At 43.0% G+C, this 14,514-nt stretch overlaps 1 protein-coding gene across 10 annotated transcripts in view; it reads right to left on the minus strand.

Moving 5' to 3' along the window:
* magi3 (membrane associated guanylate kinase, WW and PDZ domain containing 3) overlaps positions 1 to 14,514 on the minus strand; it is a 138,856-nt gene that overhangs the window by 44,487 nt on the left and 79,855 nt on the right. For 5 of the 10 annotated variants that reach the window (XM_033042293.1, XM_033042292.1, XM_033042291.1 and 2 more), the window contains exons 4-7: positions 10,872 to 11,078; positions 10,240 to 10,375; positions 7,701 to 7,819; positions 4,737 to 4,832 (exon numbers count right to left, since the gene is read on the minus strand). In XM_033042293.1, coding sequence (XP_032898184.1) covers positions 4,737 to 4,832; positions 7,701 to 7,819; positions 10,240 to 10,375; positions 10,872 to 11,078 — 558 coding nt within the window. The remainder of the gene's footprint in view (positions 1 to 4,736; positions 4,833 to 7,700; positions 7,820 to 10,239; positions 10,376 to 10,871; positions 11,079 to 14,514) is intronic. The other 5 variants (XM_033042298.1, XM_033042301.1, XM_033042297.1 and 2 more) reach the window with 3 other exon arrangements.

Consider the following 14,514-nt stretch of genomic DNA (forward strand, 5'->3'; position numbering starts at 1 on the left):
ACTAATCAAGATTTCTAAGGGGTGAGATTGAACAGAGAAACTACTTCCTTCAATGGAAAAATCTAAAACAATGGAGCAAAATCTGTTCAGTCATAATATTTATGTTAAAAAGACCTCACGAAGGCACCCTCCTCCAAAATCTATCTATTTTAGCACCACAAAACATGTAGGAATCTGATCTACTCTTAACTACTGCCAGAAATGGCTCACAGGGACGTTTAAGCGGAAGAAGATAAAAAAAAAAAACTAAAATATTAGCACTAATCTTGCATTTGGTAGAAGGCCAAGAAAGAATTCAGCTCTATTAATCCAGAAGTTCAGTTTACAAGTTAAGAAACTGCAGGCAATAAATTGATCTCTTCTACGAGCCGACATGCTTGGTTTTCGACCACCCCGGCTCAGGAAGCCAAGTCACTGAATAAGTGCAAGGAGTTTTCTAGATGGAGGATATCAAGAATACGGGAATATCAAGAGTTTCGGAAAATGATAGAGATGAAGGAGAAGCTATATCTGTGCTGAATGCAGAGCAGGCTCAAAAGACCAAAGCATTGACTCCAGAAATAATATCTCAGTACAGTAATTTCCTTAAAAGTTTGGGAGAGGGTTGGCTATTCCCTGCCTATCTTGTCTTTCCAACCATGGTTCTGGGATAAGCATGATCAGTCCTATATTACATGTCTACATGATGAGATGGTAATGCACTTGGGATGGATAATAGCAAACCAATAATACCCACAAGGAGAACAAATGAACAAAAAAAAAAGTGATTTGTGTACCTATCACTTTCTAATCTGCTTGAACAGCATATATCAACACCTATGCCTCTACAGACAACCTCAATTGCAAGGTATTACACTCTATCCAGACCAGCAAGCACCCTATTAACACTGGATAACCCACCTACATGATAGACAAAAACATTAAGGAAGCCCCACTCAAATATTTTCCATGTTCCATGACCTATTGACCTTAATATCCACGAATCCACAAACTAAGCAACGACTCCCTCTAGTGAGTACTTCTTGGTCCAATAGGAAGTACCCTATTGTTTTATTAGTTCGGTGCTTTGCCCTAATTATAAGTAAATATCTGTTCAAAACACCAAATTTATTGTAACTGGCAGATAATGTTACTACCTAAAGGGCCTGTCCCACTTACGCGATTTTTTCGGTGACTTGCCGGCACCCGTCATAGTCGCAGCAGGTTGCCGAAAATTTTCAACATGTTGAAAATCCAGCGGCGACCAGAAAAAGGTACGACTCTTTGGGCGACTACTCACGACCGTACGGGCATCACAACGCGACGTGTCGCGTAAGTGGGAAGTCCCTTTACTGTTTCGATCAATACAATAGTACTAAATAAATATAAGCACCATATAGTACCGAACGAGTGCTTGGAAGTGGCACCCTTCAGGGAATAAAAATGATTTAAGTGGCCACTCTGCATTAATATAAATGATGCCATTGCAGTCAGGGGAAATGTCCGTGCCACAAGGTGACAGCACCTCCAATTGCCAACTGTGCTGCATTGCTATTATATGAAGGTGTTATTAATGCAAGTGTTTTAATTTACCTTGTCATGCACAACCTCAACGCAATATAATATTTTCCTCATGTACAACTATACTGGCCAGTAGGGAGTAATAAGTTAACTCTCAATCTATTCTGTATCGAGAGTTTTCATTATTTACTTCAAAGTTCAATCAATGTCAGACCAATGAATCAGTAGCTGTCTGAGAGAGATTGCACTGCCTTCACCGTAGCAAAAATCACTCGGATTACATCCCACTGGTTGAAACCAGCTTGCTTTTTCTTCATCCCAGCTCTGAAGAAGAGTTTTCAGCTCCTCAGTTATCTTTCCACTGATGCAGTCAGATCTGCACAGTGCTTCCATTATTGTTTAGTTTAGTTTAGAGATACAGCATGGAAAGAGGCTCTTCCGTCCACCGAGTCCATGCCGACCACCGATCCCCGCACATCGACACTATCCCACACACAATTGGAACAATTTTACCAAGCCAATTAGCCTGCAAACCTGTACGTTTCTGGAGTGTGGGAGGAAACCGGAGAAATCCCACGCAGGTCACGGGGAGAAGGTACAGACAGCTCCCGTGGTCGGGATCAAACCCAGGGCTGTGAGCAGCAGCTCTACTGCAGCACCACTGTGCCGTGTTGTCCTCCATTTTCGCATTCAAGTACAAATTCAAGGTAATATCCTTGATTCATTGATGTGACAGAGAGCAGACAGGGTGTTGTGCAAGATGCAGCATGGACACTAATGGGAAACAGTCTTAAATGAGGAGACATTCAAAGACCATTCACTGCATCTGTCCTTGGCAAGCTCTGATTTCTTGCCCTTCAGCCCATGAGGACATTGCACTTTGTCTAAGAAACTGATGCACTAAAATGCTCAGAACGACATTCTGCACCCTGTATTTTCCCCTTTGCTCTATTTATAGTAATTGATTTTGAACTGATTGTACGTAGGTATGGATATTTGAGCTATTAAGATGGCCTGGAAAGGGAAGTGTCTCACTGTACCACGGTACATCTGATAATAACAAACCTAAACCCAATGGCCTATTCCAAGCCTAAGTTCCAGTCACCATTATTTGCTTGAGTGAGATTTAATGAAGTGCATATGCCAAATGCCCATCAAAAACAGATCCTTTCCACCCAAAACTATCCCACATAATCAAGATACACAAATCAGGCCTTGGAACATTTTTAGTTCCCACTTTTTAGAGTCAACCCAAAGCCAAGGCAGTACAGAATTACTCCTGCTTGACTGAGGAAAAAAAACATATTTGAAGACCCTTCAAATTCAGTGCTAAGATCATGGCCTACCAAGCCATCCACAATGGACACCTCCAAAGCACTGAAGAAATCCCACCAATGCAGCCTCTGCAAAATCCTTTACATCCAAAACAGAATAAGTGATCAGATAGACAAAATGCTGGAATAACTCAGCAGGACAGGCAGCATCTTCTCTGGAGAGAAGGAATGGGTGATGTTTCGGGACCCTGAAGAAGGGTCTCGACCTGAAACGATGCTGCCTGTTCCGCTAAGTTACTCCAGCATTTTCTGTCTATCTTTGGTTTAAACCAGCATCTGCAGCTCCTTCCTACACAAGTGAACCATCAGTATCCATTTGGAGGCCAGCACAGAGTGCTGATTGCACTCAAACAGCTCATCCACATGGCCAAATCAGCATCACAAAGCAAGCAATTTACTCAGCTTTGCCACAGATACAGAATTCCAGAAGGACAGAAAATGCTCCAATATTTTCAAAGCTTCCGTGGAAATAAAGTGCAGCACTCTCATAAACAATGCAAGTTCTCGGCTCTTGGCAGCTCAAAATGACCATCATTCGCCAAGGGCACTAGACATCTCAAATCTTCGTCATAGAAGCACACCGATTCCATTTGCAAACAGCGGAAAAAGCACGCAACATTCCAAACCACCTCATCCAGCATCACCTTCCCCACCCGTGGCAGAATCTGCAAATGCTGTACATTGGCCTCTGTTCCGAAGGACTGCCCAAGAGAAGTGATAATCAAAATTCACATTCCCATGAGAGATGTTACATCAAGATCCTGTACAGTTGTGTAGGTGGATGGCAATGACACCATGCTAGTTTTCAAAGAGTCTAAATGACCCTGACATCTGGTATTTTTTCTCAAAATGACAGAAAACTGAGCAACTGCCTACTCTTTCCATTGCTCATAATTGGTCATAGCATACCTGAAGTTTTATTCATTCTGTTGCTGGAGTAGTAATTTTTTTTTCCATGCACTCTAAAACGTTTCAACACTATAACCTTTGTCACTGATTGATTCTTGCTAAACATCATGCAGCCCTTCATAATTAATTCAGTCCTGTTTGGGTAGGTGCCTGCAGTTCATATAAAACCATCTTACTATATGTTGTCTACATCTCCAAATGGTGTCAGACAATATATGCTCAACGTTTGAATCGAAAGGCTGAAATCCTACTCTATCTTATTACCTTAACGAGTTACCCAAAATGGTGAAAGTCCCTCAATGGGGTCCCAAAAGGTTCTACGGCAGGCTTTGTATGAAACCCTGTCTGAAGTGATGGAAAAATTCCCTCAAAATTCTCTCAACAGCAGGAGATCTCCTGCAGCGAAACGCTTATTGCTCCAGTCAATTAAAGTTTCAGTATGTTGTGCGATTTGAACTGTTATATTAATGCATTTTCTTAATGTTTGTGCCATTCTGTTATCAGTTATTTTAGGAAAAACATTGCAGAAGCTTGACTTCAATCAATGATGAGCACATTTAAATCCCCATTCTCCAAATGACCTTTAAACGTGCTTGACTATTTAAAGTTTCAAGTGGATCAAAAATTCTCATCCCTAAAGTTCACTTTTCACTAGTACAGTGATTAAACCTGGGAAAAAGTCTCACGGACTCTATAAAATGTTTTGAAAGATCCCCGAGGTTGTAACAAAAAAAGTTATGGATATGCAAGTCCACCTTCAGCAAAAATAAAGCTACGTATGTGAACTTTCCTGATGCCAATTTAGCAAATGTAGATCAGGAAATGTCTTGGGCCAATCCAACTCTGCCTGCCAGGTGTCAATGCTCAAGCATTCCATGATCATCAGATGGGTAAATGTGTAGCCAAGCACCAATGTGTGGACAACAGGGCTCGGCAGAACTAAAAGACTCAGAAATGAAGCCTCTACTGTTGAATAGGCTGCCAAAAACTCACCGTATAGGCTCAAAGATGTTGAATGGCCACTTGGGCGAGATAGTGGAGGACAACCAGGGGTGCCCATGGAACCATGCGCCAGCAAGGAATCAGTGCCTTGAGGAGAGGGAGAGAGAGAAAATTGGTGGAAAAGAAGAAGGAAACAAGGGAGCAACTTCAGACTGTAATGTAATCTTAGGGTTCAACAGGGGTCATTTGCTGCTCATGCTTTACACTTGATGCCTCTGTGAAACATGACTCTCCAAACAATTATGTTTTTGACACAAGCCCTTTGTGCCATTGCACACAATCTCACCTTGTTTCAAGGAGGCAAATAATGAAAAGCTTGGAAGTGACTGTGACAATGTCAAACCTGTAGGTTAGATTTTTTTTTAAATATTGTGCGACTTAAAATCGGAAGAGACAGTGATCCCATGATGTCCAGTCCTTTGAGGATATGCTCTTATTTGGGATGCTGTTGGAACCCCTCAATCAAATGACAGCCACTGATGCTCTTGCCAATCAGATTATCCATGTAACAGAGGTTCTGTTGTTAATGATTACACTTCCCCCATCTGCCCCAAGAGCGGGGCTTGAAGTCTGACAGTTGCAGAAAACCTCAGTTATGAAGTATCCTGTTAACCTCAGGATGGATACAAATTGAACAAACAAATGCTTCCAGTCAAGACTTAAAAAGGAAAGTCATGTCACCCTTACAAATTGGTCGAGGTGCCAAAATGCACAAGTTATAGCCCACCAAGGGCGGCACAGTGGTGCAGTGGTAGAGTTCCTGCGTTACAGCGCCGGAGACTCGGGTTCCATCTCGACTACAGGATCCCTCTGTACGGAGTTTGTACGTTCTCCCCGTGACCTGCGTGGAATTTCTCCGAGTTCTTCAGTTTCCTCCCACTCTACGAAGAAGTAAATGTTTGCAGGCTAATTGGCTTGCTATAAGTGCAGATTGTCCCTAGCTTGTGAAGGATAGTGTTCATGTGCAGAGATCACTGGTCAGTGCAGACTCGGTGGGCCGAAGGGCATGTTTCCATGCTGTATTTCTAAACTAACCTTTAAAAAGACTTGATTCAGATTTGAATATAATAATCCTCCCCTTCCAGATATACAAGCTCCTCACCATAAGACCAATCTGATCCAAACTACACCGAGTTATTCCCAACCACCTCAGACCACGAACCTCAGAGTGCTTTATCTCCCATCTATTAAAACTCCATATCTCAAACAATAGGTCTCTTTATCCCGCCTCGTATCAGTGTATGGAAACATCCTTTTCATTCCATCTGCTCATCTAACCAGCTTCCATTTTACCTCATCTTATCAGCATATTAATGCTGAATGGGCTACCATTTAATTCCCCTCAAAGGACAAAGACATAATCCATCTTCTTTCACTTCAAATGCTGACTGACCTGAAGTGAATATCCTACACTTAGGTTAATAAAATTCACTTTGCCTTTTGTTTCCTGTTGCATGGAGAGGTTTCTCTGCAAACGTTTGCAAGTGGATTTATAGAACACACAATGACCAATTTTCCAGTGGTAGACAAAAGTGCAGGAGAAACTCAGCGGGTGCAGCAGCATCTATGGAGCGAAGGAAATAGGTGACGTTTCGGGCCGAAACCCTTCCGGGTTTCGTCCCGAAACGTTGCCTATTTCCTTCAGGGTTTCGGCCTGAAACGTTGCCCATTTCCTTCGCTCCATAGATGTTGCTGCACCTGCTGAAACCCTCCGGGTTTCGTCCCAAAACGTTGCCTATTTCCTTCAGGGTTTCGGCCTGAAACGTTGCCTATTTCCTTCGCTCCATAGATGCTGCTGCACCCGCTGAGTTTCTCCAGCACTTTTGTCTACCTTCGATTTTCCAGCATCTGCAGTTCCTTCCTAAATACCAATTTTCCAGTTATCATTTAGTTTAGAGATACAGCGTGAAAACAGGTCCCTCAGCCCACACCAACCATCGGGTCACCTGTTCACATTGGTTCTACGTTTTCCCACTCTCGCATTCACTCTCTACACACGAGGGGACATTTACGGAAGCCAATCTACCTAGAAACCTGCAGGTCTTTGGAATATGGGAACGGCACCCAGGCGTCACAAGGAGAATGTACAAACTCTGCACGGTAGTCAGGATCAAACCTGGATCTCTGGCGCAGCCATGAGGAAGCAGCTCTACCGCAGCACAACCACATCACCACATTTGTATAAAACACTTCCATCCCAAGTCAGTCTAAATGAATCCTCCCATAGATGATCATATATTCAAGAATATAAATTCTTGGTTTCAGGTTGGTCTGAGGAGCTCATATCAGTGACAAGTCTATCCAGTTTTGGTCTCCTAATCTGAGGAAAGACATTCTTGCCATAGAGGGAGTACAGAGAAGGTTCACCAGACTGATTCCTGGGATGTCAGGACTTTCATATGAAGAAAGACTGGATAGACTCGGTTTGTACTCGCTAGAATTTAGAAGATTGAGGGGGGATCTTATAGAAACTTACAAAATTCTTAAGGGGTTGGACAGGCTAGATGCAGGAAGATTGTTCCCGATGTTGGGGAAGTCCAGAACAAGGGGTCACAGTTTAAGGATAAGGGGGAAATCTTTTAGGACCGAGATGAGGAAAACATTTTTCACACAGAGAGTGGTGAATCTCTGGAATTCTCTGCCACAGAAAGTAGTTGAGACCAGTTCATTGGCTATATTTAAGAGGGAGTTAGATGTGGCCCTTGTGGCTAAAGGGATCAGGGGGTATGGCGAGAAGGCAGGTACAGGATACTGAGTTGGATGATCAGCCATGATCATATTGAATGGCGGTGCAGGCTCAAAGGGCCGAATGGCCTACTCCTGCACCTATTTTCTATGTTTCTATCCCATAAGAGCGATGGCCTGCATTAAATTACATACTAACTAAATAGAAATATATTGATCCGCATGTTTTCTCAAGCTTACCAAGGGTAAATTTTCAAAGCGGTAACTTACCCCCTTCGTTGCACTCATCGGGAGGTTTTGCTTTCTTAGCAAGCCGGGGATCCAGCCACGTGGTCGTCTTAGTGTTGTGACTATGAAAGAAAGGAGGACATTCAACTGGCCATGGAGCACTGGAGAAGAGGATGGGAAAAGCAGAGCATTGGGGAATAGAGGAGCCAAGGTGACTCAACAGAAAGGCAAGTACATTAACAGAATCATAGACCTGCTTGCACTAAAGAGAGGAAGAGACCTCACCTTTGGACAAGGGCAAATCAAGTTTTGACCACATTCCTGGGCTGCACACTGACCACTGAGATGGGGCAGTATACAGACTCTGCTACATTTCCTTGATTACAATGATTTAGAAGCATTTAATTACAGTTAAATTATACTGGGATATTGCTAAATCAAAAGATATCGATGCTGTGGTGAAATGAGGTTAATTACAAAATGGTGGATGTTTCATCCAGACAAATGTAAGACAAAGCACTTTGGGAGCACTAATGAGGCTACGACATACAACATGAATGAGAGGATCTCCGGGAGCTTTGGCAAACTATAGGATTTTGGAGTACATCCTCGAAGATGACAACACACCTGAACATGGTTAGCCATAGGATATTGGTCTCCATTCGTCAGGGCACTGAATACAGAAGGAGGGAAGTTATACTTCAACTCCATAAAACCTAGATTAGAAGTCAGCTGGAAAACTGCATCCAATTCTGATCACCAAGATAAAGGATAAGACATTGAAAAGGCTGCGTGTCATTGTCTGGGATGGAACTATTCAGTTATAGAGTCATAGAGTGATACAGTGTGGATACATCAGCCAACATGTCCCAGGTACACTAGTCCCACCTGCCTGTGCTTGGTCCATATACCTACAAACCTGTCCTATCCATGTACCTGTTTCTTAAATGTTGGGATATTCCCAGACTCAACTACCTCATCTGGCAGCTTGTTCCATACACCCACCACCCTTTGTGTGAAAAAGTTACTCCTCCAATTCCTATTAAATCTTTTCCCCTTCACCTTGAACTCAGGTCCTCAATTCCCCTACTCTGGGCAGGAGATTCTATGCGGCTACCTGATCTATTCCTCTCGTATTTTGTACACCTCTATATGATCACCCCTCATCCTCCTACACTCCAAGGAATAGAGACCCAGCCTACTCAACCTCACCTTATAGCTCACATCTTCTAGTCCTGGCCACATCCTCGTAAATCTTCTCTGAACCCTATCAAGCTTGACAATATCTATCCTATAACATGGTGATGTTTCCTATAACATATAAAGTTATGAGGAGAAGCTGGAGAAACTAGCTCCTTTCTCCCTGGAAAAGTGATGGTTAAGAAGGAATGGGACAGAACCGAGGTACATTTAGTTCCGCTCTAATACGTGTTTCCACAGGCGCATTGGATATAGAACGATGAATTAGGGAACACTATGTGTGTTAGGGGGGCTTAATCGGTTATGACAAGATTTCGATTGTGAAGAAGATAACCACAAATTATTTTGGAAATTGAGAAGCAGAAAAATAACTGTCTTGGAAATAAATTTCCATGTAGCTTCCACGTGGCAATCAGATATTTTTGTCTACAAAAAACACATCTGCCACTTTCACCATGGGTGGTCATTGAAAGTGACATTTGTGCCATGATCCTGTACTAAACAATGTAACCTGCAGCCTTTAATATTTTTAGATTGTAGTAACAAAAATAAACATGGCTATTTAAAAGGCCTTTATTTTTAAAATCCTGGTAGGAAAAATAACTTATTGCAAATCAGAGACTTTCTGACCCCAAATCCCATTTCCCCCCCATTGATAATTGTCTTTATTGTGCGATTTTCTGTGTCACGTCAATTCTATGGAACATAACTGTCGCATATTAGCAGAACGAGCTGCAAGTAAAACTATGATGGGGTATAGGTAGGGCAGCTTTTCCAAACAATAGGCAGATGAAACTAGAGGACATGTTTTAAGTAAGAGGAAGAGGATGCGAATGATCTACACAGAGAGAGTGGTAACTACCTGGAATGCACTGTGGTGAAGTAGGTTCAGAGTGCATTTAAGAAATGTCTTGGACACCTGAATCACTGGGGCAGAGGGGTCTATGGACCAAATGTTGTGCGATGGGGTTAATACAGAAGAGTGCCCACTGGCAGATGTGGACAAGTTGGGCTGAATTATCTATTTCCATGCTGTACAATTCCATGATTCAGAGACACCAAGGAAATGCAAGTTCTTCTCATTTATTCCAAGATCGGTTTTGAATATTAAACAAAATTGTGGCAAACCCCTTGATGAAAAGTAATTGTGAATATCAAAACCTATTACAGGCTGTAATGTTTCCACTCCCTAAATGCATCTGACTCAATTTCATTGCCCTTTAAAACTCATTTCTCCAAGGTCAACTTTGCCCAATAGTTTGAGATGTTCGACCTGATTGTAATCCCACTCGTTGTTTGACTGCAATATCACTACATCAACTCAAGTTGTACAGATAAGAAAATCAGATTTACCAGACACTCCCCAGTCCGTGATACTCACTCAATGAAGTAGATCATTCCGCTGTCAGTGTACGCCATCTCCCAATTGCTTGGCAGTGGCTCCAACGAGTCCTCTCTGGCAACCGGATCCAAGTACCTGAATTCTGTGGCCCCATCAGTTTGGCTGGGCCCTGGCCCTGAGGAATGAATAACCCCCTCTATTACAGTGCTTAGGTTGAAATGTGAAAGCCAGGAAGGTTTGCACAAAAACTAAATATTTCTACATGACTGGGACAGATACTGTATTGAGATTAAATCTCAAACAGATGGACAATTTAAGATCTTTCTCTGCATATTACCTGTAAGTGCGCACAACAAAATGATAGGATATCTAGCTGAGAGTAAATTTTTAAAAATGCTGGATTGTGGTTTGAGGCCATTAGGAACAGAACATCTAGCTCTAGATTTGTCATGACTGAACTATTTTATTTGCTTTCTCAGCTGGTTTCTAAAGCAAACCTTGACAGGAAGGTGATCAATACATTAGTTGTGACAATGTATCGATGTAAAACTCTGTCCATGCAGAAGTGGCAGGTGCCCCATGTGCGCAGTGTGACAGCAAAGGAGCAGAGCAAGAATTCGCACAGTGACCAGACTTGAACTATGTCAAAGGATGACTCCACACTTACTCACCTGGGTAACCAGTCCCATTAGCAGTGGGCCTCTCATCGTCATCATCTTCATCAGGGACCAGAGTGTCAGCTCGCTGCATCATGCTTACTGATGTTGTTCGTTTCCTTTGTGCCTCATCTGAGTTGTCATCCAGAACAACTTGATCCACTACATCCTGCTGAAAGGGACCCGGTTCTGCAGGAGGCTTCGGTGTCCCGTAGAAATTACCTGCCAAATCGTGGTGCGGGAGATGGGGAAGGGCACAAAGTGCAAATGAGCTTCTTAACTACAGGCTTAACAAATAAATGGTCGAGTATAAGTAGAATGGGAACTCTGATATACACAGTACTATTGGCAGCAAGTTCAGGAGCACTAAGGGTAACAGGTTTAGAAACACTAACAGCCACAACTTCAGTTAATCTTATATTTCAGCCCAACACATTCCTTCACTCCGGAGATGCTGCCTGTCCCACTGAGTTACTCCTGCATTTTGTGTCTACCTTCGATATAAACCAGCATCTGCAGTTCCTTCCTATACATATCTATGTCTGCTCCAAGGAAAGCAATCCCGTTTGTCCCTACTTCCCTTCTACATTTCATTATACCCTTGCAACCTTTTCTCCCTCAGATATGATCAATTCCTGCAGTTCATTTTGCCATTAACCTTGTGGGAAATCAAAATACAGGGACCATAAAGATGAAAATTCTGCAGAAACTTTTTTTACCCAAAGAAAAGCTAGAATGTATGTCACAACGGCCAGGAATCAAAACAGAAATGCTGCTTTAGAAAATACATCAGATAGACACAGAAAGCCGGAGTAACTCAGCAGGACAGGCTGCATCGCTGGAGAGAAGGAATGGGTGACGAATTGACCCGAAACGTCACCCATTCCTTCTCTCCAGAGATGCTGCCTGTCCCGCTGAGTTACTCCAGCTTTTTGTGCCTGTCTTCGGTTTAAACCAGCATCTGCAGTTCCTTCCTATACAAAAGACACTAGATGTCTATGCTGACTGCTACAGATTTCAAGTTTGTAGCCGTAAGTGTTAACTGTTGCGCTCTCTGCAGATTCTACCGGATCTGCTGTGTATTTTTCAGAATGTTCTGTTTTATTTCAAATTTACAGCATTCACAGCTTTTGTTTTCAATAGCTGTAAACTGGGTATCAGTAAGTCATGAGTCAAACAGCTAGCAGCTGCGTATCTTGGTAATTGAACACTACTGGGATTCAAATGTTAGCCCATCTGGTAGTACTGAAATGGGAGCCTGGCAGGGGAACGGCATCGGAATGCAAGGGATAATTCATTTATTTATTCCCACTCATAATAGAAAGTGGCCATGTAAGATGAATGTCCAATATACATCGATAGTGGATTGAAAAGTGCTTTACGTAGGAACAAAAAAGAATTCAAGACAGACTTACTTACAATGGAAAGCATGTAAAGCAGATTTAAATGGAGGATCCTGCGGGATAAACAAGCTATCGCTGTGATGCTCAAAGACAATGAATAAAATGAGCCAGATTTAGTTTGTAATTCACAAAGCTCAATAAAGACAGTCTAGTAATTCTTGTATTACCTATGTGTGTGCTACAGCACTTTGTGTAGTCCAGTCACTCCAGTCGATAAAAGATTTTGCAGATATTAATTATGAGAGGAGTTACTGAAATGGTTAAGGGGATGGGGAAATTTGTTTCAGAAGCAATTAAGTCATTTGGAGATTGGTTTATGCTTTCAATTCTAAAGCCACAAGATCATGCTGAGCATGACAAGCCGTTTCTCCTTGACCTGTACAGAACGGAGTTGGTGGGGTAAAATTAATCTGCAGAAAGTGTTTTTTTTACCATGTGGTCAACGGATGGACCAGGTTTCAAGAAGCCAGAGGGAATTGCTGGTATAATTTCATTCAAGATCACTGATTTCCTACAGGAAATAAGTTAGAGAGTCCAAACATGACTAATTGGAGACCTGAAATATGGTTTTAAGTACAATGAAGTTGGGAGGAACTGCTGTTCTGTCAAACAATGACGCGACTGGTATTGCTGCTACCTCAGTGGCGGAAAGTCAGATTAGATTCTGACCAGGTGGATTTTTCATATTCTCCCCGTGACCATGTGGGATTCCTCCGGGTGCTCCAGCTTCCTCACAGAGAGTGGTGAGTCTGTGGAATTCTCTGCCTCAGAGGGCAGTGGAGGCCGGTTCTCTGGATGCTTTCAAGAGAGAGCTAGATAGGGCTCTTAAAAATGGCGGAGTCAGCGGATATGGGGAGAAGGCAGGAACGGGGTACTGATTGGGGATGATCAGCCATGATCACATTGAATGGCGGTGCTGGCTCGAAGGGCCAAATGGCCTGCTCCTGCACCTATTGTCCACCCACATGCCAAAGACGCTGGGCGTTTGTGGGTTAATTGGTCTCTGTATAATTGCCCCTAATGTGTAGGAAGTGATTTTAAAAAGTGGGATGACATAGAACTGTTGTGAACGGGGTGATCGATGGGCCGAAGAACCTGATCCCATGCTGTGTCCTTTAACTAAACTGTGCGGTGCATCTTCCAAGAATACACTAGAGGAGACAGAAAAATTGCAGGTGCTGATATACAAAAAAAAACAACTCAGTGGGTCGGGCAGCATCTCTGGATGAATAGGCAAAGTTTCTGCATCCGAACCCTTCTTCAGACTGAGAGTCAGGAGACAAAGCTGGAAAAGAGGTGAGGGGTGGACAAGGCCTGACAAATGATAGGTGGGTCCTAAACGGAGACAAAAGGGTGCCAGATAAGGAGAGAAGAGTGATATGTAACGAAGGAAGGGAGATATTGGTGGAATTGGGTTGAGAGGAAAAGGGGCAGGATAGTGGGAGTGGTTGCACATCAGCGGAATGTGAGATGCTGATCCTCCAGTTTGTGCATGGCCTCACTCTGGCAATGGAGTGGGTCCAGGACGAATGGCGAGGAGAGTTAAATTGGGTAATAGACGGGAAATCTAATAGACCAAGGCGGACTGAGTAAGAGTGGTGGGCAAAATCGTCATCTTGCCCACACTGGGCCTTGCTGATGTAGAGGAGGCCACATCACAAGCATCAAGTGACGCAGATGAAGTTAGAGGAAGTGAGGCTTGCTAAAGAAAGAGAACATCTAAAATGTCCAAGAGTGTAAACCTCATCTTGGGAGCAGATATGGTGGAAATTGAGACGAGGGGATGGCATCCTGGCAAGAGGCAGGGCATGAAGTGTAGTCCAGATAACTGCGGGAGTCAGTAGGTTTAAAGTAGATGTCAGTTGATAGTTTCGCTGCGATGGAGACTGAGAGATCGAGAAAGGGGAGCGAGGTGCCAGAGATGGTCCAAGCGAATTTGAGATTAGGGGTTGTAGTTAGTGGCAAGGTTGATGAAATCACTGTCCTGCACAAGTGCAGGATGCAGGAGAGAACCTCAATGTAGTTGTAGATGTAGCAGAGAAAGATTTGGGGGATGATGCCACTGAACCACGACTGGAAATTAGAACATTCAAAAGACACTTGGACAGGTACATGGATGGGAAAGGTTTAAGAGGGAAATTAGTTTAATGTGGATAAATGGGACTAGGTTAGATGGTATAGACGAGTTGGTCTGAAGGACCTGTTTCTGTTCTGTATGATTCTATGATTATGTATGACTATGTATTATTGAGAAC

The sequence above is a fragment of the Amblyraja radiata genome, chromosome 24 (assembly GCF_010909765.2).
Source record: "Amblyraja radiata isolate CabotCenter1 chromosome 24, sAmbRad1.1.pri, whole genome shotgun sequence".
Classification (NCBI taxonomy): Eukaryota; Metazoa; Chordata; class Chondrichthyes; order Rajiformes; family Rajidae; genus Amblyraja; species Amblyraja radiata.